Consider the following 21,536-nt stretch of genomic DNA (forward strand, 5'->3'; position numbering starts at 1 on the left):
TTTTCAAGTGTTAAAGGTTCTTGGCAGCTGAAATAAAGAATTCACTGCTAAGGGGACAAGAGAACAATTGACTGTCTTTTTTAGTACTTCTTTATCATGAAGACATCTAATAAATTAAAAGATAAAAATCAGACTAGCAGAGAAGAAAATATATTCCTCTAAGTAGCATATTGTATTTTATGGCTTCATTTTAAGATCTTTCATGCAATTGGTTTTTAATGTGGCTCTTCAGTGCAACAGTCTTTTCTTTTTTTCCTATGTTAAAGCAGGTGTGAATCATAAACATGCCATTTTTAATTTAGGAGGTCCTGATCCTGTCAGTATATCTATACAACTTACTAGCTGTTGACAAGAATCTGACCTCTCTGCAGTAACTCATTGAGATAAAAACATTTTCTAGGCTGGTGTCTGAAGCATGAAGTTTTGAAAGGGACAGCTTGGGTTTTGTTACACACCATCATCAAAATGAAAAGAACAAGTTGCTCCGGTTCGATGTTTGTAATATAATAAAGCATAATGTATTTCTGTTAGCTGCACAGTGATGGGAGGAATTCAAAAAAGAAAGTCTGACAACTTTTGGTCCAGCTGTCAAGACATTCTTATGTTGTCCGGTTCTCAGCTTTCTGAAATGGACACTAATGGGCATTCACATTGTCAGATATGCCAGCAAGGATTTTTTTTCTGCCAGCAATGGCAGTGATGTTTGGACAGAATTTGAGGTAATTGTAGGCATGGATATAATTATATAAGTAAAGCATATTTATCTTATGCCACAACAGAGTCAAGAAAGTGTTTAGCAAACAGTAAGTGGAAGAAGGTCAGGGAGAGGGTTGTCACTCGACATTGATGTGTTCTCTTTTGTACTGCATAGCAGAAGCTGAGCTCTGAAAAGCATGCACTTAAGAAACCCTTGTTCCTTTTTTGATTGCTTGGACTTGACATTTAACATGTTTTCCCTGTATTACTGACTGTTTACATACAATCTAGTTTAATAAAGTATTTCAGAGTCTCTGAATATTTAAGTTTCCTAGTTTGTCCCCAGATAAAAGAATTGGTTTGCTTTCTCTCAAGCATTCTTTTGATGTTTGGATCTGTTTTAACTAAACCAATTTTTGAACTACACTGGGCTAGTATTACGGAATGATTAGAATAAGAGAGATTTGAGGATTCAGAATAGTATTTGATTCTGCTTTTGACTTTCTCTAGCTTTAGAGAAGGTAATGTTGCTTCTTCATATCAGGTATATCAAAGAAAATCAAAGTGTTTTATGACATTCTGATAGAATATTCTATAATATGCATCATCAGACCAAAGTAGTATATCCTAATGGTGTGAAAAGTATAAGCAGCTAGCAAAAAAAAAAAAAAGGGTTTTTTACCTAATTATTAGAATCTGTTAAAGATTAATACATAGTATACTACAATATCTAACAGTTACATAGAAAGTTAATTTGAAGGTTTTTGTTTGATCAGTCTGTTTAAATTTGGGATGCTATTCAACCAATGATGAATGAGCTGTATTAAAAGCACGTTATTAGTGTTGTTATGCAGCCACTGTTTTAGCTGTTTCTGTAACTAAGACAAAATATGTAAAAGTAATTTTATTCATACAGATCCAACCCTGCAGCTCTGTTACTCTCAACATACAGGAATGCTGAGTTCCAAAATACAAATTTCTTGATGACAGGAAACGAATTTATATTCACAGGATTCAGCAAGTACATTGATATCTGTAAACAATTTAGACACTATGTCTTTGTTAGGTGCTTATTTATTTAATAACAGTGATTTTGGAGCAGATCTTTTTAAATTTTATTTTCTATTCAAGAGTGAGAAGGATGAGAAAATGCAGAAGTAAGCATTGATTTGCTTAAGTTGCATCTGAACTCTGGATTTGCAAATTAGTGAACAGCAGTCTATATGGGGTACTTTGAATTACTGAGATGAGGCATTGCACTTCACTTAATACTGAAACAAACAGTTTTTGTGGATGCACATCACAGCTATTTAGTACTTATACTTAGTCAGTACCTACATTTTGGTCTCCCATGTACTTTATTAGGAAAAATATATTAACTTCAGCTAAAATTTGAGCTGTAAAAGACTGGAATTGTGTGAAATTTTTATTTGTATATTTAATATTTGTGAGCTTTTTATATTTGAGTGATAAAAAGTACATTCATAAAGGTTTATGAATGAAGTTAAAACCATGTCTGTATGAAAATGTGCTCCTGTAATAAAATTGTATATTCCTAGAAAGGCTAGGGTCTCAGTGAATAATATCAGATATTGTTTCATTATGAACTATCTGCAACAAGAGGTTCTAAAATGTCACATAGCAGAATAAAGTCAAACATAACATAATTTCTGTACCAACCACAGTCCAGTTGCACATACTCTCACCAAACTGCTTAGATTTCATAGGAAGACATTGAGAGTAGTAGTCGAGGGGTTTTTTCAAACAACTGAATTGAAGGATGCACAGGCTCACCTTCAGTGAAGTGTCATGTTTCTCTGCTCCTTTGTGCTAATTAATTAAGAATTTTGTAATAATTAATTTTCAAAATCTCTTCTCACACATTGTGAAAATAATTTCCATTCTGTTTTGGCTTCTACAGATTATATTTTCATAAACATAGAAACTACATAATAATATTTCAGGAGTAATTTTCTCTAATAAATAAATGAGTTAGCAAATAAAATTGTATTTTAGACTGATTTTTGACTTCACAAAAGGTTTTTTATAAGGGGACATTATAAGGGGAATGAGATTCTGTTGTCAGACCATGAACTTACAAATTAATTCTTCTGGTCCTTGTGTTTGCAATGAAAATCTTAAAAGCACAGAATTACTTAATGTAATCTCTAGTTTCTCAAGTGTTTTGTTCATTTGGAGTATTCTCACTTAGTTGGAAAGGTTGATATTTAATTTTCCGTAGTGCTGACTAACAAGCTCCTTAGATAGGCACACAAGAGAAAAAAGTCATATGAACTTGACAAAAAGCAGAAGTTTGTTCTTTAGGTTGCCAAATTTAGATGAACAAATTTGAGAAATTATGTATCATGGAGAATCTTTTTTAAACTAATCTTTTGTTTTCTCACACCTGGCTTAAAAATAATTAAGAACAGACTATCCAGTGACACCTATGCAGAGATATGGTTTTGGGCTAAATTTACTAAATTTCAGTGTCTAAACTTCTTTATAGTCCATGGAGTTGCCTAAAAATAAGGAACCATCAATAAGTTCTGCTCATTTATTGTTGAAAAGAGAGAATATGCAAAAAGTGTATTTCTTCTTTCTCTCCCCACTTCCTTCAAAAGGATAAGAAAGGAATAAAAAACCCTAAAAAAGCAAAATTAACAAACAAATAAAACCCAGGCTTTTTAACAAACAAGACTATAAAACTATAAAACTGTGTAGTGTGCCATAGCAATGTGATCTAGTAACTGGTACAGTCACATCTTTGTGCTTCAGCCATACTGCTCACATTCTGTAGAACAGTTCTAAAAACTTCTGTGTTTTAAACAAATATTCTGTTTATTGTTAAAAGGAATTTTGAATTAATGTTTTCTTAAATACCCATAATTCTGTGGAAAGAATTCATTTAGGCAGAGAAGAATGAAGACCTGCTGTCCACTTATCTATGTTTTTTTCCATCTTTGTCTTTACTTTTTCCAGCTGTAGGCCTTGCTGCCTGTCCAGAACCAGTAATTCCTAGCAATGGGATCAAATCAGGAGATAGATATATGGTGAATGATGTTTTGTCATTTCAATGTGAGCCAGGATATACATTACAGGTATTTCTTTCTTTTTGTTTGTTTAATAATACACTGTGGAATGATTGCAATAAAATGCCAAGAGACCTGCCCAAAATATATTCTAACAAAGAGTCTGTGATGTGTACATTGAGATGATTTAGGTAGAGCCTATGTGAATGCTCCCAAATTATAAAACTACAAATGTGTGGCATTTCTGGTTCTCAATAAATCTGGGCTGTCAAATCTTGTCTTAGACCAACATACCATCGAGAAGTAAAGGCCATCAAAATGGACATTGAAATAACATGGATAAGAAGTTGTCTCTAGAAAATTGTTATAGTACTAAACTATGGAGTACTGTGTTTTTCCTTTGGGGGATTGATTTATCTATGTGAAATTTTAATGTGCCAATACATTGTGAGATTTCATATTCTCCTCAGGAATTGTGGAATTTAATTTCTAAAGCAAATTTTATTAATGTTAAATCTATTCTTAATAATCTTTCATGGAAAAGTATTAGAAATTACTTCACTGTTTGGGGGTGTTCTCTGTTCATACACTGGTTTCACACATGGTAGACATATGATTGAGCTGCTCTTTGTAAATGTTTCAGCACTCTGTAAATCTAAGACTAAAAACTTTTTTCTTTCCTCACTAGTTTCTCTTATTTGTTTGTATATAACCCACCACTGGTAAATACATTGAGAACACTTGAGTTCAGAATCTTTTGATTGGTAATAGGTCCCATACAAGACAGTGTAAAACCTGCATCAGAGAAAGCAAGGCATAACAACTTCTGCTTCTCACAAGGATAAAGTTCCCCATCTCAGGACTGCCAATTCAGTGTTCCCAGAGCATATATAAGATATTTCTTTGGTCTCCACATTTCTTACCATTCTCCTAAAATTCTTGCAGGATTCATACTAAGCATCATACCTGGTTCTAGGCATGGGCATGTGAGACATCTCTCTGGGTAACCAGGAATATGCTTACCTTTTCAGTCATGTATGGCAGGTGTAGACCAGGTATTTAAACGAATTCATTCTCTTTACTTGTATTACATGACATGAAACAACCCGAATTGGGAGAATTCCATATACATAGCAAAAAAGGATTTTATTATACTAGTATCCTGTTAAAAGAAAATACTTGACTTGAGCACAACAAAGTTGATTCTCTGTCCACCCTTAGCTTATTTGACAGTTTATGGGTTACTTAAAAGCCAGCTGATTGTTCATGTATAACTACTTAAATGTTTTTCTTTAAAAATTAGTATTATTTTTAAAATACCTAATGGTATAAACCCATTAAGTTTTGGAGTTTTTAAATTTATTTTCTCAATTTCATCTTTCCCTTACAGTATTCTTCATAGTTAGCATGTCAGTAAGAAAAGGAGAGATTTGATAACTTTTTTATGACATGGTCTCTTCAGGAGGACTGTCATTTAAAGTGGGCTCCAAAATTGATTCAAACTTTCATTAAAAGACTGCTATTGGGCCATTAACAGTTTTTTATTTCAAAGTAGCATTAAACTAAGTAAATGATGAAAGGACATACTATGTGTCTATACCTATGTTGCTATAGCTGAGGCAAAGATACGGGAACTGAAATTTTATCTTCAGCACTATTTATTTGTTGGAATGGAGGGCTGGCATGCTTTTGGCCTAGCTGAAATATAACAGCAGTAATTATCACAAGGCAGGCACTATTCCTCACAGGCAGTTTGCGTCCTGGCACTGTTTTTGGAGATGAATTCAGAAGAAAAATTTAAGGAGGTAGATATACAAAGCACTGTGCATTTGCACTCAGTCCCACACATTTCCCTCTAGTATAGACATAGCTTATATGTTCTTTTAGGGCTTTTTAATATGCTTTGAGCTAAATTTAGCATTATTCATCTGTAGACTCAGGACAATCTATTTCAATGCAGAATCTATCTGGAAGTCAGCCTGTAATGAACTTGGTTACACAACAATAAATATAATTGTATTTTAAGTAATCTTTGCTTTTTTTTTTTTTTTTTTTTTTTTTTTGAGAAGGGTTCTTATTTTGAATATTTGTAAAAAAGTTATTTGCAATTCTTTATATATTTTTATTCAGTTCCACTTTATAGTGAAAGGATCAAGATCTGCTGATAGGGCTGTTATATAATTGCTGTTCACATAATTGCCAAGAGGTGTTTGTTTAGTGCCTCGTTGCTGGGAACCAGGTCACTGGTTCTGAGCTGTTATGATTGAAATACATTTAGGAAAACATCTGATTTATGGCTAAGCATATAGCAGTGATCTGATAGGAAAAAAATGAAAAACTAAGCCTATACTAACGGTTTCCTATGGAGATGGAATAACATATAATACAACTTATTTAATATAAAAAACAGCCATCTAATTTAAATCAGCTTTTTAGGCTTTCATTGTGACACCAGGGTAAACAGCCGTAGTCCTCCAAGGACTGATTCGTACTACTAAGATTTTATGTTAGAACAGGAACTTTACTCTTAAAGTATCGTCCTTCATCAGTGATATCAAAAGGTTAACACAGGTATCAAACTTTACACTGCTTTATGTTTAGCTCTTCTTGTATTGCCCGTCATATTGCAGACTCTTTTATCCCCACCTTTTTCAACTAGGAAATGTCTAAATTTTTCATGTTAAAAAGGGCATCATTATTCCGTTTTTAATTACATGGATTAGAAATGGATACATGCTCAAGATACAGCATCATCAAATATTCTGTCCGACTAACTGCACCTTTTTTTATATACTTACAGGGATTCTATTATTAAATAGTTTCTTAAAATTTCATAGCATATTGTTACTTAACTATATATATTCCAACTGTAAACCTCTTTTGCAATACATGTAAAAATGTAATACTTGCTGTGAAAGTTGACATATATAAAAAATAGTTTAATGAGCTTGTTCAAAGTGCAAAACAAAGACCTTTGATATCCAAGTTCAAAAGAAAAGAGTTTGAATCTTTTGAAAATATTGATGAGAATTGCTATGTTGTATGGACTTTTCTGTAAGAAAGTGTATACATATCCAGATATATAGCATGTTACTCAGAGAGTAAAAATGGGTCGAAATTCAAAAGAAATAATAATGAAAATAATGTTCTATGAGGCACAGTATGTTTGCTATCAACCAATACAGACCAGCATAACTTTTCAGAGTCTTTTTTTTTTTCACTCTAGCTGTTAATTTATCCTCAATCTTTAGAGAACATGTTCACAGCTAGCAATAACAATCAGCTGTGGATTAGCTTATAATTGAGACTTAGCAGAAAAGTCATAGAGCTCAAACTACTACCTGGAGATGCATAAAAAAGGTAATTGCTAGCTGTAGGATTAAGTGTCTCCCAACAGGAGGAAACTTTAAAAGACTGAAATCAGAGTGTGCTCTTGTTAGAAAGAGGCTTGAAGCTAGAGGAATCATTTAATTTTATTTTTCAAAAGATCTTTTATAGGCTATTTTATGTTTTTCCTGACTGTGGTAGTTAAATTACAGCTTCTCCCTGGACTCAGCAGAGACATGCAATCACAGAAAAGTAGAAAAAGAGAATAGAATAAAACAATGCAATCATGGAAGGCTAGTAAGAGGGAGTAAAACAGGGAATATTGCATTAATTAAATTATTCAAAACCTCATTCATTTTGCAAGTAACTGAGATGACACAGTAACTGCATGCACATTTTTTCCTTTAAAAAGATTGCTTTTAAGAAAACGATTTTTATCCAGTTATCAATTTGGAGTATTTTTGGAAGAAAAAGACTAATTTATTTTTCCTTATTTAATTGAAATCATCCATTCTTTTTTTTTTTCTTTCTAAGTAATTTTATGGATATATTTCATTTTGGCTTTCAGAAGATGATTGCCTAAATATACTTAACTAAATGATTAATTAAAGTAGTTTTATTCCATGCAATTCTATATGAAATTTATTCAAGGTAGCATGTAAACATTCCAAATGATTTGGAAGAAATGTCAACAAATGAATTTTCTTTTACTGCAGCTTACCTATTTATTATTTTTCTTTTTTTTTTTTTTATGAGATTGTGATTGCTATGGATGAAGAGTATTTAAATAAATCTTCATATTATATTGATAAGATGTGCTGCCTTACTAAATTTTAGACTCATAATACACTTGAAAAAAATAAACCAGGGATGTTAAGTAACCTGCATGAGTTTGTATATCCAAATGATTAAAACAGAAACTAAACCTTGTTCTCAGTTTCATGTCTCAATCTTTATATCAGTTGCTCTCACTCCAGTGAGAATAAACTTCCAGTTTATTCAGCTTTCACATTTCAGTAGCAGAATGCGTAACCTGAGTATCTCAAAGGATAAAACTGGAAAAAAGTACTTTTTGTCCTACTGTAGTTTCCAGTTTGAACTGCTTCTAGGGAAAACAAAGATTGGAGCATTTTGGTCCTAGGCAGACACCCTGAGGTACGTGTGATTGGACTGTTTGAGTTACAGCCATGTCTTGATTTACTTCCTGCCACTACATGAGTCTGCTTGGTTCTTGTGATTTTTCTTAAAAACAGGCAAAGTAAATTAAACATGACAGCTAAAAAAAGAGGCACTTGTATTTCTACGGCTGTCTGCCAAGATGCTGCATGTATGCAGTGGGTGGTGTTGTGAGGCCATGTGAGAGTTCAAGGCCTGCTGCTATTTGCTGATGACAGTCTTGGCATGGTCCACATTGAACATCTGTAGCAAGCAGATGTGGAACAAATTCCTCTATGTGTCTATTGCTCATGCAGAGCAATGGTTGATTCACTCCGGATTGCAGCCCAAAAAAATCAACCACTATGCTTGCACTGTTGATGGAATATGCTGGAATTGAAACAGGCAGTGGACTAATCAGACCATATGAGTGCACATAGTTAGGTGCTTCTGTCTTAAAATCATATTTTTAAGAAATTTTCAAGTTACCAGAGAAAAAGTGTTTTAGAACATTTATTCAATAGAAAAATAAGAACATTAAAACCTGAACTATTTGAAAATAGAGTTTCATTCGAGTAATTATTATGCTGATACAGGAACATGCACTGGTTACATTATCGAGGTGGTCCTCTGTAACTCTGTCTTTCAGGAAAGACCCATAAATGGGTATCTGTAATCTGATGTTTTGCCCTTTCCAAACAGGGCCGTTCTCATATTTCTTGTATGCCGGGAACAGTCCGGCGCTGGAACTATCCGTCTCCTCTCTGCATTGGTATGGAAACTTGTTTTCAGTTGTCTGACCATCAGTCACAAGAAACTCCTGACCTTGTCATGCCCATTGTTCCTCAATTCTGCTTTGTTCAAAACTTTTTTGAGTTTCCATTTTTATGTATGAAATGGGGGGGGGGGGGGGGGGGCAGGAGGGGGGAAGAAGAAAAATTTTTGTTTATATATGGTTAAATGCTATTTTTAAAAAATATTGTGAGAGTGGGCCACGGATGAAACCCATATGTTAATTATTGTTTAGCTTGTCCTGAATACTCTGCTTTGAATCAGGCTGAATCTTCTTCATTAAGGAGAGGAAGTTAACAGATTCTTTTTTCAGCATGCTCAACTTGGAAGACTTAGGAGCCAGGCAGGTCATGCAGGAGATTTCCTAAAGAAGCAGGCAGTGGAAAGCTGCTCTGAAGCCAAGCCTTCAGGGATGGTGGAATAAAAAGGAGTTTTAGGGATCCAGAAAAGGCTGGCTCTTTTCATCTGAGAAAGCTGTTAAATGATGCTGAGTTGAAAAGTAAAGCTAAAAAGCATTTTCCTTTTAAGTACATTTAGACCTTAGCCAAACAGATCTGAGTTTTCTGTGTGTAGAGAATAATCTATTCTAATTTGATTTCTTGAGGTTATTCTTACTTCATATTACTGTCGTAGCATATGTGTAAACTCAGCCACTTTTTTTGAAGGTTGCTTCACATATTTGTAGCTTAGATTTATGTCATCCTAAGTGGTACAACTGGGTTTTCAATTTCCAAATGTATGCACTTCCTGAATAGAAGCACACCAGTAAAAAGCAAAGAATTATTCTGCTATGAAGCAAGTCTATCCTCATTCTGAATTAAAGTAAAAACTATGGTGGGGGGCTTCATTTGCTTGTTTGTTTTTAAATTCAAGTGCATTTTTGGTTATATTGAGTCATAGATTCTTTGCTACATCATGATTTGGGGTCATAATTCAGTTTAAATCCAGATTTGTTCCTCTGATTGTGAAACATATCTCAACATATCACCAGGTATTTTTAACAGTAATTGCCAAGCTGATGAAAGGGTTTCTCAGTCTACATATGCAACTACACATTTGTAGTTATATTACAGTGAACATATCACCTTAAGATCTCACTCTAAATATAATCCTTTTTTTTTCCTCCTTCGTGAAAAATTTTGACTATGATAAATTTCACTTCTTTTGGGTCATGAGAACAAAATGAAAAATCTATTTTGAATTAAGTGTATGTCAAATACTAAGAAACAATATGAATAAAAGATACAGTGATTTTCTTTTTGTTTTTAATAGCTAAATGTGGTGGAACATTGACAAACATGGCTGGTGTGATCCTAAGCCCAGGTTTTCCTGGAAATTACCCTAGTAACCTAGATTGTACCTGGAAAATTTTATTGCCAATTGGATACGGTAAGTAAACTTATATTGGAAGAACAATTATTTGTAGTACTCAGATTTAAATATGTAGCTATTTATACAAATTAAAATAATATTATAATTATTTTGCTCCTATATAAAGTAGATTTTATCTAGTGAATGTTTTGTTAACCTTTATATAATTATTTGCTATATTTGAAATGAAAATGTTTGGCAATTTTAATATGTGCCTTTGCCAGAACAACTTGTTATTAACTCAGCCTGTCTCAGAAACTGATTTCAAAGCAATTGAGATCTGTGGCATGATGATGTATCAGACAAAATAAATAATTTGACTTCTAAATTAAATAATTGTCTTCTGTTCTCCAAGTGACTTTTTAAACAGTATTTTTTGTTCTATAAAAATAGACAAACCTCACTTCCAAAACTACGAATTTTGTTAAAAGCATTCTCAATCTGTATTCCAAATCTTAGATTACAGTTGCCAGCTTAGAATCTTTCTAGGTTTATATTAAAACTCTTGTCATACAAAAAAATATCTTCACAAGTAATACCTATGTTGAAAAGGTTATAATAGATAATAAGGAATCTGTAAGTTCATGTAAAAAACCACATTCTTCTAACATTATTAGAACTGAAAGAGGAATAATTTTTTTTGCTGTGAAACTTCGTGTCACATACTGTAAATTCCATGCCAATGCTCAATAAGGAAATTAATTTTAAAAACTTTAAATTACTTAATTCACTATTTTTATCTGAGAAATTAGTTTATTTTCCAAGTTCTCCATTTGCATTCATAAGAGGGTCTTTTGTAGTGAGGTGTACTACTTTCACAGTATTTTACAAATTTATCTGTAGAAATACTTTGCTGCTGTTTAGAATAGTGCCCTTTATCAGTGAACACCTGGAGAACTGATCCATTATAATTATGGATACTCTTAGTAGCCTAAGATATCCCTAAAGATGTAGGAGAACCACAGACAGAGCATCCTTTGTTAGTTTGGACATTCTCCAGCTACATTTTCAGGATATATAAATTATAAGCAATGATGTCCTAATTAGGTTATTACAATAGTGCCTTTGAAAAATATTCCTTCATATGTCTCAGTGTGGCTCTTTTTATTTAAGCTTTTCCATGTAGGAAATGTTTCATGAATTAATTGCACAAGAGCATCTTATATCCTGTTGTTATTATTTCTCTCACTTCTCTGAAAGTCTCTGATGGTGGTTATTCTATAAACAGAAAAGATAATAGCTTTGTAAGGGTTTTAACATGAACAAGGTGTTCATTGCACTGATCTATCATTGCCTTCAAAAATACTACAAAGGATGTTTTTTGCCACTAAGTTCCTACAGTGATATTTTCCCCCAGGTATTTGTTAAATAATCCACATATAAAATCTTTGCATCAGGTTTATTTTGTAATTGATGTGATCTTTCACAAAGTACATCTACTTGGAAGTACTTCTATTTGAAATTCTAATTAGAAGTATAAGCTTCTCTACTGAAAAGTTGTTTGTTTACATTCTATTGTATCAACTCTGTGCTTAAACAAAGTCTAACAATAAAATTGTGGACGCTAAATGTGTCCCAAAATATAGTGTTCTCTTTCTTACATGAAAAAACATCAATCATGTAAATAAAAAGACACCACTAAAATCTAAATATTTTAAAATAGAAAATATATATTTTCAAGTGAGTTGTTGTGATTTTAAAATTATCTTCGGTAGCTTTTAATTAATTAACATTTGTAAAAACAATTATCTCAGCTTGGAATTTTCATTATTCAGAGTACATTCAAGTGAGGGAGGAAGTGCTGTTGAGAATCAAGCAGGAAGTAATATAATTATAGTTTGACCAGATAATGATTTATTTTCTGTAGCTATCATTTTTATTCCATGTAATTTTATGTAAGAAATTGTTTAGTGTAGAAAAATTCTTCTTTGACATATCAAATTGACATTTGCAAATTCTATAAACTAGGACTTAAGGCTTGAGGGGACACATACAGTGTGTTCTTTAATTGAAATTAGCAACATTTGAAACTACTTTAGGTAGTAATTTTTTTTTAATACTTTAAACCTACTTTTATACCTTTAAAACACAAAGCCTTTCTATACTGGATATATACAACTAGACATAGAAATTCCATCTCAGAAATTAATTAGAATGATTCCGTTTTAAAGGTACTCAACAGATCATCAGAGAATAGGTCATAACAGTAGATTACTTCTGTTCAAATACCTAAACAATGTTTGGGCTCTATATAAATGTGACAAATTTGATTATCTGCTTGTCACTTTTGCAATTTAGGTATTGTATTAAGTGGCTGCTCAGTTATTTATCATTTCTATGGTGCTGACATCCAGCCTCTGTTGGGAATCACTAGCCGCTGATACTGAAGTCAAGATGTTTCCAACCTGCTTCGTGTCCTACCTCATCTCAAATTCTGAGAGAACTCTAAAATTAGTGACTTCATTCAAGTCAGATTACCCATATAAAATGTCACACAGAGATGGCTGATAATATGAGTCTGATATGTTTGGTGTGTACCTCTCTATTGATAACACTGGGTTAAGTGTTCTTATTCAGTAGCTGATATACTTGTTTTCATACCTCCTACATTGCATACATCAGAGAAGGGACTAAAACTAAATATCCCATATTTTTATAAGCGTTCTATAAAACTGAGTTTATTTGGTAGCTTATTTAATTTCTCTTGTAGGAAAAGTAATCTTTTTTATACCATTTATTCAATCTTAAGCCACAGATATGAAGAAATCAGCTATGAACAAGACTGAGTGAATTACCCTGGTAATCTATTACCCTGGCAATTAATCTATAATGTTCTCCCTGGGAATTAAGAATATGTCTCTACTGCTAAGTAAGAATATCAAGCAGAGTTAAGGCATTGACTATTTCACACTGCTTTGTTGGCTCATTCAATAATTCTGTTTTGTTCTATTACAGCTGGCTCTTCATATCTACCAGAGCAAAGTTAAGCCCAAAATAGTGCAGTTGCAAGTTACTTGGTACTAGGCTTCCAAACCAGTGATTCATCCCTCATTTCTGTTTTGTCATGATGCATATGCATAGTTTAAGACTGGATTTCAGGTCCTTAGTCCAGAGGAAGTAGTGCCAGAATTCAAAACGGCTCTTCCCATGAGTTTATGCTTATACTGCCAAATGTTCAGCATGTTTTGAATGCTGAAAAGCTGTGTTTAAGCACCTGATTCCTGGAGAGGGTTTGTGGTAAATTCTCTGAAGTCCCTGACACCAATCTGGAGTTCAGTGCATCTTATAGGTCTGCATACAGGGTAAAATGGCTCCAAAGACACACTGGCCCAAGCTAGAGGCAAAAGGAGACAAATATAGGTGGCCTGGGGCAGGAAAACAGAGGTAGAGTAGATAGCTGGAACTAGGTAGGTAAACTTCTGCCTCAGAAAGGTCACTCTGTTAGTAACCTTCCTGGGTGCCTAGCTGATCCTGAGCCTCTGTGAGGATGGCACTTGGGATGGCAGAGTCCCAGCCATGCTGTGGCACAGCAGGATTTGTGATTTGCCCCTCTGTTGAGTCTTTCTGTTAATTGGTTTAGGAATATGAAAAATCCCTGGTGTTCACTTTGTGACTTAATGGCTTACTTTCATTTGTCACTTCATGTGTGGTTGTGATATTTATTGGTAACCAAAAAAATTAGAAACTCCAACTCTTGTAATACTTAGTAGCTATTTCTTTAACTTAAGCATCCCAGTTTGAATAGTGACTAAAATATAAATATAGTGCCTGTAACAACTATTATAATTTTATTTTTATTTACATACCTTACTATTAAGCAACATGAGTTATAAAATTTTTCTTCCTTTCTCAATGCTACAGGTGCACACATTCAGTTTCTGAATTTCTCCACTGAGGCAAATCATGATTTCCTTGAAATTCAGAATGGGCCTCACCACACCAGTTCTATGATTGGTCAGTTTAGTGGAATGGAACTCCCATCACCCTTGCTAAGTACTACTCATGAAACACTTGTCCATTTTTATAGTGATCACTCAGAAAACAGGCAAGGATTTAAGCTGACATACCAAGGTAAGTGTGAACTAGCACAATGATCTTTATGGTTAGACAGGAAAAACAAAATTTTAGTTGTTATTATTTTAAAAGATATGTTTGGTATATATTATTTAGAATTTTTAAATCTGTAGATTATTTAATAAATAGGTTGTAAATTTTAAAATTGAAATTGTTTTGAGCTGGAATCTTTGTTCTATTGATGTAAAAACCTGAGAAGAAGTTATTTGCCAAAGGTCACATAGCTAACAACCCTCTCCATTCCATTCAATGGTACTGTTACCAATTAATACTATTAGTATTCACTGTCTTGTTTTTCCAGGCCAATATAGCATTTATTTACATAAACACATATATATACTCTTATAGTTAGATCATACCCTTGGAGTCCTTGGACAGTGAGGAAGATTCTGAACACCTGAATTAGGCTGATGCTCATAAAGCATGCCCACAAAGAAATCATGATTCTGTCATCTGTAGAATTTTGTTCTGTCACATAGTCTTACAAGTATGGAATATTCTCATACCACACCCACCTAGTGTTAGTTTCCTTCTGAGAAGTCAAAAATAATTGTGATTGTCAAGTTATAGAAATGACAAAAAAGTCAAATACAAAGCCATGTGATTTATCTTCTATATATCCTCCAGTACTCTTTGTTCTGGTTCGGTTTAGCATGTTTTTCCTTGCCATAACAAGCTTTTCCTGACTAACAGCATTTTCTGCCCTGAAACTAGTAGTTGAATCTTACATTGTTTGAGGACTGTATAACATGTTCTTCTAGAGGCAGTGTAGCTTACTCAACAAGTGCATGGTTTTATTACTCATTTCTTCTATTCTTCCCTTTCTTCCTTAGCCCAGTAGGACTGTTTTGTCTACTCCAAAATAAATGGGAATGGGATGAGGAGGGCATGATACAAAAGAAACTTCTGTTTTTTGCTTAATTCTGAACATCTCTTGTTAAAATCAGTTCATTTTAGATAAGTTGCATGCTTTCTATTTCTCCTACTTGCAATTTGTCAGCTGTCAACAAACATATGATCATGACTTCCTCAATGACAGTGTAAAATTTTATCCTATTATGTAAACATAGGAAAAGTAATTCACTTAAAACCAGGGCAAGGTATTATGAAATAGTACATTTTTGCATTACATGGACCTTATAATATTTTTTAAGCGCTGAAGATTGTTTTACTAGTATTCTCAAAATGAAAGAAAATTTAAAAAAATTATTATTCATTGAAATTCAGAAACTTTTAGTAGTATTTTCCAAGTACTTTTAGAAAAAATCCAGAAAAAATATTAAATTCTCAACAATAGTAATAATTTGATGAGACTTTTCATAGCTATGTTATTAGTCTAATAGTTATAATAGTAGAGCAAAAAGTCAGAACCAAGAAAGAAATACAGTTAAATTAACTGGTATTTGTGTCATTCTGCTTTCAAATAAAAATATATAACTAGTATTTATCTCCTTTCACAAAAAAACCTGTAGTTATGGGTATATTTGCACAACCAAAGGCAGTACATTCATCCAGTTTTATGCTTCCCATGAGTGAGAAGCAAAGCAATTTCTTCTGTAAAGACAACTTATACAGTTCATTTTTATGTTTAACTCCTTAACTACAGAGACAGTATTTTAGTGTGTGTATATGTGTGTGTGTTGTGTGTGCGTGTATGCATGTATGTTGAAAATTTTGTTGGTTTAAAACATTTTAAAAACCTGACAAAACAATCCACTTCACTAAAAAATCAAGTGCTGAAAAAAATCGATTATTCTAAAAGGTATTTATGATTTATTGGGATTTTTTTTCTAATGTGGAAAGTTGGTAACACAGTTGAGTTCGATTTTAAAGTGATTAGGATCTACCAGCTAAGCTCACTCTAATGAATTTATAATTGACTTGACTTATGTTCTGTTTTCTATCTACTTCCTTTTCTTCATTGTACAAACAGATATGGAACTTTTCTTCTTTAAAAATTTAGTGTCTTGCATGTGTTTATTTTTTCTTCACAAAGCAGAAACTTTTTCTGTTGCCTCTGAGATCATAGATTGTACTAGCCATTTCCACTGAGATCTAGCAATTCTATAATCATCATACATTATAACTTCATATTTTTGAGCTAAAATATCTTCCTCAGCATCATTTAGAAATCATAGGAAATTGTACACTCAATTAGATAGCCATAATCTATGAACTTCAGAAAGTATTGTTTCAGTGTATGCTCTGTTCCAAAATCTATGAACTTCAGAAAATATTGTTTCAGTGTATTTTCTGTTCTTCTCTTGCCCACTGAAAGAAAATGTCAGTGGTTTACAACTGAGTAATTTTATTGTCTGCTTTATTTTTTATCATACAAATATGCTGGTTTTGATAGCTGACTTTTCCTGTTCCACATTTGTTGCTCTTGATACTTAATTATCTTCTCTGGTGGATTATCTCTGGATTTTCCTACTCTTTTTAATATTATATTTCTCAATTACTCTCTCTTCCTCTTAGACTATCTGCAATTTTTGCATCTTGACTTAAAAAAATAATACTTACTCCAATGTTACTCTTTTCCTTATCCTTTCCTCCCTATTAGAAGTGTTGTTTTTCCTTTCGGTAAATCAAATGCCATACAAGTCTTAGCTTGATTTGTCTGGATGATGGAATTTAGCATTGTTTAATTGTCTGGCAGTCAACCCTATGTCTTTGTTATGTGATTTTGAAACCATTGGCCAATTTCAGTCAAACTTCACACTTCTGAAATAAAGCCTTTGTTGAGAAAAAAGATACAGCATTACTCGGTAGATACCAACTCAGTTGGGCTTGCTGGCTACCCAGTCAGAATAATCTGTGTCACAACTGAATTTAATAGGCAATATCTTCCCTAACTGCTATTCATGGGGTATAAATGTGGAAGGGAAATAGAATATGAGAGCTTGGTATTGGTGTCACATTCAAAATCTTCTTATGGGAAAAAAGAATACTGGTATATATGGAAAGCTAAGAATTTATTTTTAGTCTAATTGATGCTCACACAGTTATGTTGTTCACTTTTGTCATTTCTAGAATTGAATTTACAAAGCAAAGCAAATGGAGCTGAGCTTCTGACATCTTTATACATTTAACCAGATGATTTTTTTCAGACTGCTTCTAAATGATCTCATTGTAGGATGTCCTAATGTACTATAATCAGTTAAAAAAAGTTATATAAATAGAAAAAGCATTACTTTTCTAATACTGAAATAAATTTAATTTACCCTTAAACAAAAAATAAAAGTGGGCAGAAAGAATCCAGATTTACAGTCACATTTGCCAAATCCATTCTAGTTGTCTTAGTGAATGTGTTGCATATTAGGAGTGCACACAAACTTGCATATCTTAATTCTTTTTAAAATGTATTTAAATTACATTAAAAGGGATTTAAGATTAAATTCAGGGGTTTTGCTATATGGTACTAAATTCAGTTCAATTCAAGGACTGATTTTTTTAGGTGAAAATAATTGCTAACCAGAATACAATACAGAAGGGCAATAAGATAGCAGACTTTTTTTTTTTTTTTTTTTTTTTTTTTTTTTTTTTTTTTTGTGCAAGGTAAATAACTTTTTTGTAGATACCAATCTAAAAATAATTGGAGATGGGTGATGGCTATGCTTATTCAATCAAGCTTGCATGCTATAAAAAAAAATGAAGTTTTCTAGAGATCTTAGCATTTTATGAAGAATAAGGTTTTTTGATAATCCCTACTCTCAAAGGAAAACAAAGAATATGAATGTTGTAGAGTGAATTACGAAACTAACAATGCTATTTCTCAATTTTTCTACTGATTTCTGAAGGCAGAAAAATGTTTATGAGACTGAATCTTAATATACCTTAGGATTGTACTCTGAACATATTATTTTTGGGATGAAGAAATGTGAATGCACACTGAGAACCGTAAAATATTTTCTACTCATACTTGTAGGGATCTAGTGCCAGTCCTTAAGCCTGTGAATTCTTACAGGACAGGATTTGAAAATATAATCTAAATCACTTAGGTACTATGTATTTCTGAATGCATTAAAAAGCTTTGTCTCCTTAGCAGAACCCTGGGGAAATTACAGCTCTCAGTACCATTGCTGATCAGATCCTTATTGTTTTATGCTCTGATATTTTGATGTTCTCTTTCCCCTTCAGCTTTTCAATTGCAATGCATAGGGAATGGTGGGTATTCCATTATGTTAAAGATGGATTGCTAAATTTCTGTGTGTTGTGGAACCTTTTGTTTCACTCGTAGCAAGAAAGAAGTTCATAGTGATTGCATGTTGAACTACGGGAAGAAATTAGAAAATTTTTTTCAACATAATAAAAGGACTTTAAAAGTGCCTGCTTTTTTAAAGAGTTACATTTAAATTTATTTACATTTTCTTCTACTATTGAAATATTGTACTATTTAGTTAAAAAAGAGATGCATTGAGAAAGACTGTCTCTTGTTGTAAGTGTTGTGGTTTCGTCACCTATGTAAAACAGCAGAGAGGAAGCAACCAGAAATATTTGGAAGAATACTTCTATATCTCATTTGAGTGGTGATCTTGAGGTTCTGAGACACCCATATATGTCAAGTCTCAATATCTGAGATATAAACAGTCTCTGTACACTAGGGTCAGAGAAGGGCAGTCATGGAAGTTTGATTGGCAAGCTGTTATGGCAGGTCAGAAAAAAGAAATAGCTTTTATGACCTTTGAGAGATTCATAACAGAATTTAGAACACAGAAAAACTCAGTCTAGTGGATCATAAGACATATTTGTGGGTTTTAATTCCTGTCCATATTAATGTTACCTCAGCTTTTAATATTTCTGGAAAATCTTTTTTCTTCCACATATCTTTCCCTGTAGGACTAGAGCTTCTTTAAGGGAAAGAGAATAAATGTTTGATTTTGTAGTATTTTTACTGTGTAAGTCCTAGTTCTTATTATTGGAACTATAAGACTATTTTCAGTCTGCTCTGAATTTCAATGTAAGATAAAGCTGAATATGAAGTAAGAATCTTACTCTCATATATTGGAGAGTTTGAGAAATATGTTCCAGAAAATACACAGAAAAAAGTTCTAATTGCCTTCCCTTTCTTCCACAACACTCATGCACATACTAAACATGATTTAAACATGTTAAATCTGATGGCCTTTATCTGGAAAAAAGATGATTATGATGGAGCTTTTGAGTAAGGAATCATGGAATGAAAAAGGGATTGTTGAAAAGATACTGTATATGTAAAATGGCTTCAAATTATTTCCTAAGGCAGGAATGCTAAAGGAAATAAAAGACAATCTTTTGAGGACCTTGTGGCAAATTATTTTCTAAATCATTAAGTTATGTTTTGTGATTATAGTCCTGAGTGGTGGCATCTGTAAAAATTATGTTCTTTGGTGCCTTCAACAATGAACTGAAGTTCCAGATTGCCAGTCCTATCCTGGGCTGCAGCACTCTGCATTCTGGGCTTTCATAAAGAGAGGCATGGCCAGCATATCAAATGTGTTGATTCTCCCTCTGCTTCACTCTCTTGAGGCCCCACCTGGGGTGCTGCATTCTACTCTGGTGCTTCAAGCATGAGAAAGGCACGGCCCTGTTAAAGTGGATCCAGAGGAAGACTACAAAGTAAACAGCAGACTGGAGCACCTCTTCTGTGAAGAAAGTCTGAGACAGTTGAGAGTTGGGGTTCAGCCTAAATGAGATGGTTTCAGGAAGTCCTTATTGTGGCCTTTCAGTATTTAAGAGGTTCTTTTTAAAAAGAGAGGCTTTTTACCACGGTCTTAAGTCAGAAGGGTCAGCAGTTTTAAATCAAAAGAGGGTAGATTTAAATTGGTCATAAGGAACATACGATGAGGGTGGTGAGACACTGAAACAAGAAAAGTTGTGAATTCCCAGTCCCTGAAAGTCTTCAAAGTCAGGTTAGATGGCACTTTAAGCAATCCTATCTACTGAAATATGTGCATGCCCGTGGCAGGGAAGTTGGAACTAGGTCAACTTTAAAGGGCCTTTCCAACAAAACTTATGGTGGGCCAGTCTAGTCTGAGAAGTGGATTTTTTAACTGAGTCAGTAGTTATACACACCATGATGCTGGAGGAATTTACAAGAAGCCTAAATAAAAGTTTTAAGTGAGCTAATTGTGAGCTCTCCCAGCATTTGTGTGATGGCATGCTCAATTTTCTCCTAATAACATTTTTTTCTCTAAAATTTCCATGTTTAAATGTTACAGAAGTATGTGGTACTTGAAAAGCCAATAAGTCACCGTAGTGTTTATGTAAGATGGAAAATACATTTGAACCATAACAACAAGGTAGCAAAGAATGAATTACATTTCTTTTGTGATGTACAAGCTTTTCTTATCAGCAGAAAATTTATCTGCACAAATAAATGCCAAATGTCTATATGAGATAATTTTAAAATTCAAGTGTTTGACTGCTGCCAGTATTGGAATGAAATAATTTTCTCACACTTCCTTTACATTTTATTTCAGGCTCTCACTAGCGCTTTTGTCTGCAGTGAAATGGAATCTCAGTTTGTAAAGCTCAGTAGCAGACAGGTCTTTGGGCATGACACTCATAAAAAGAGCTTTCTATTGCAAGATGTGGCATCAGGATTTGTTGTCAGTATTTGTTAGTCACGACTACTGCTCTGTTAAATCACGTATTATTGCATATATCAAAAGAACAAAGAAGAACTTAATTAATATTTATACTAAAACTATGAAACCTATTTCCTGAGTGGCCTGTAAATCATAATATCATAGTCACATGGATCACCTGATCAATAATTTATGCGTCATCTATAGCATTTATAACAGAAAATATCAGCAGAGTATGTTAAAATTTTATGCCTTATTTTCTAAAATATCAAATAGCAAAACAAACAGTTTTACTTTGCTCATATGTGAGTGCTTTCACCCCTAACTAACTGACCTTCAAATTTATGGTGATCTGCTTTAGGCACAGGTTCTTCTCTTACTAAAACAAATACCAGAACAAACCCCCAGAATTTCTGTAAGTGTTTTGCTTGCCTTATATACAACAGGCAAAAAGGATATGCATCTCTCAATAAAGAGTAACAAGAATTTTAAAAGCTAGGCTTTATTTTGTTCATTTACA

The 21,536-nt window shown here is 33.2% G+C and overlaps 1 protein-coding gene across 1 annotated transcript in view; it reads left to right on the plus strand.

Annotated features, from left to right (window-relative positions):
* CSMD1 (CUB and Sushi multiple domains 1) overlaps nucleotides 1–21,536 on the plus strand; it is a 1,082,532-nt gene that overhangs the window by 946,663 nt on the left and 114,333 nt on the right. The window contains exons 38-41 of the mRNA XM_066179810.1: nucleotides 3,679–3,797; nucleotides 8,913–8,982; nucleotides 10,275–10,391; nucleotides 14,235–14,444. Of these exons, the coding sequence (XP_066035907.1) occupies nucleotides 3,679–3,797; nucleotides 8,913–8,982; nucleotides 10,275–10,391; nucleotides 14,235–14,444 (516 nt within the window). The remainder of the gene's footprint in view (nucleotides 1–3,678; nucleotides 3,798–8,912; nucleotides 8,983–10,274; nucleotides 10,392–14,234; nucleotides 14,445–21,536) is intronic.

Source organism: Chamaea fasciata, unplaced genomic scaffold (genome assembly GCF_029207755.1).
Source record: "Chamaea fasciata isolate MVZ Bird 193981 ecotype frontalis unplaced genomic scaffold, bChaFas1.0.hap1 SCAF_3, whole genome shotgun sequence".
NCBI classification, from domain to species: domain Eukaryota; kingdom Metazoa; phylum Chordata; class Aves; order Passeriformes; family Sylviidae; genus Chamaea; species Chamaea fasciata.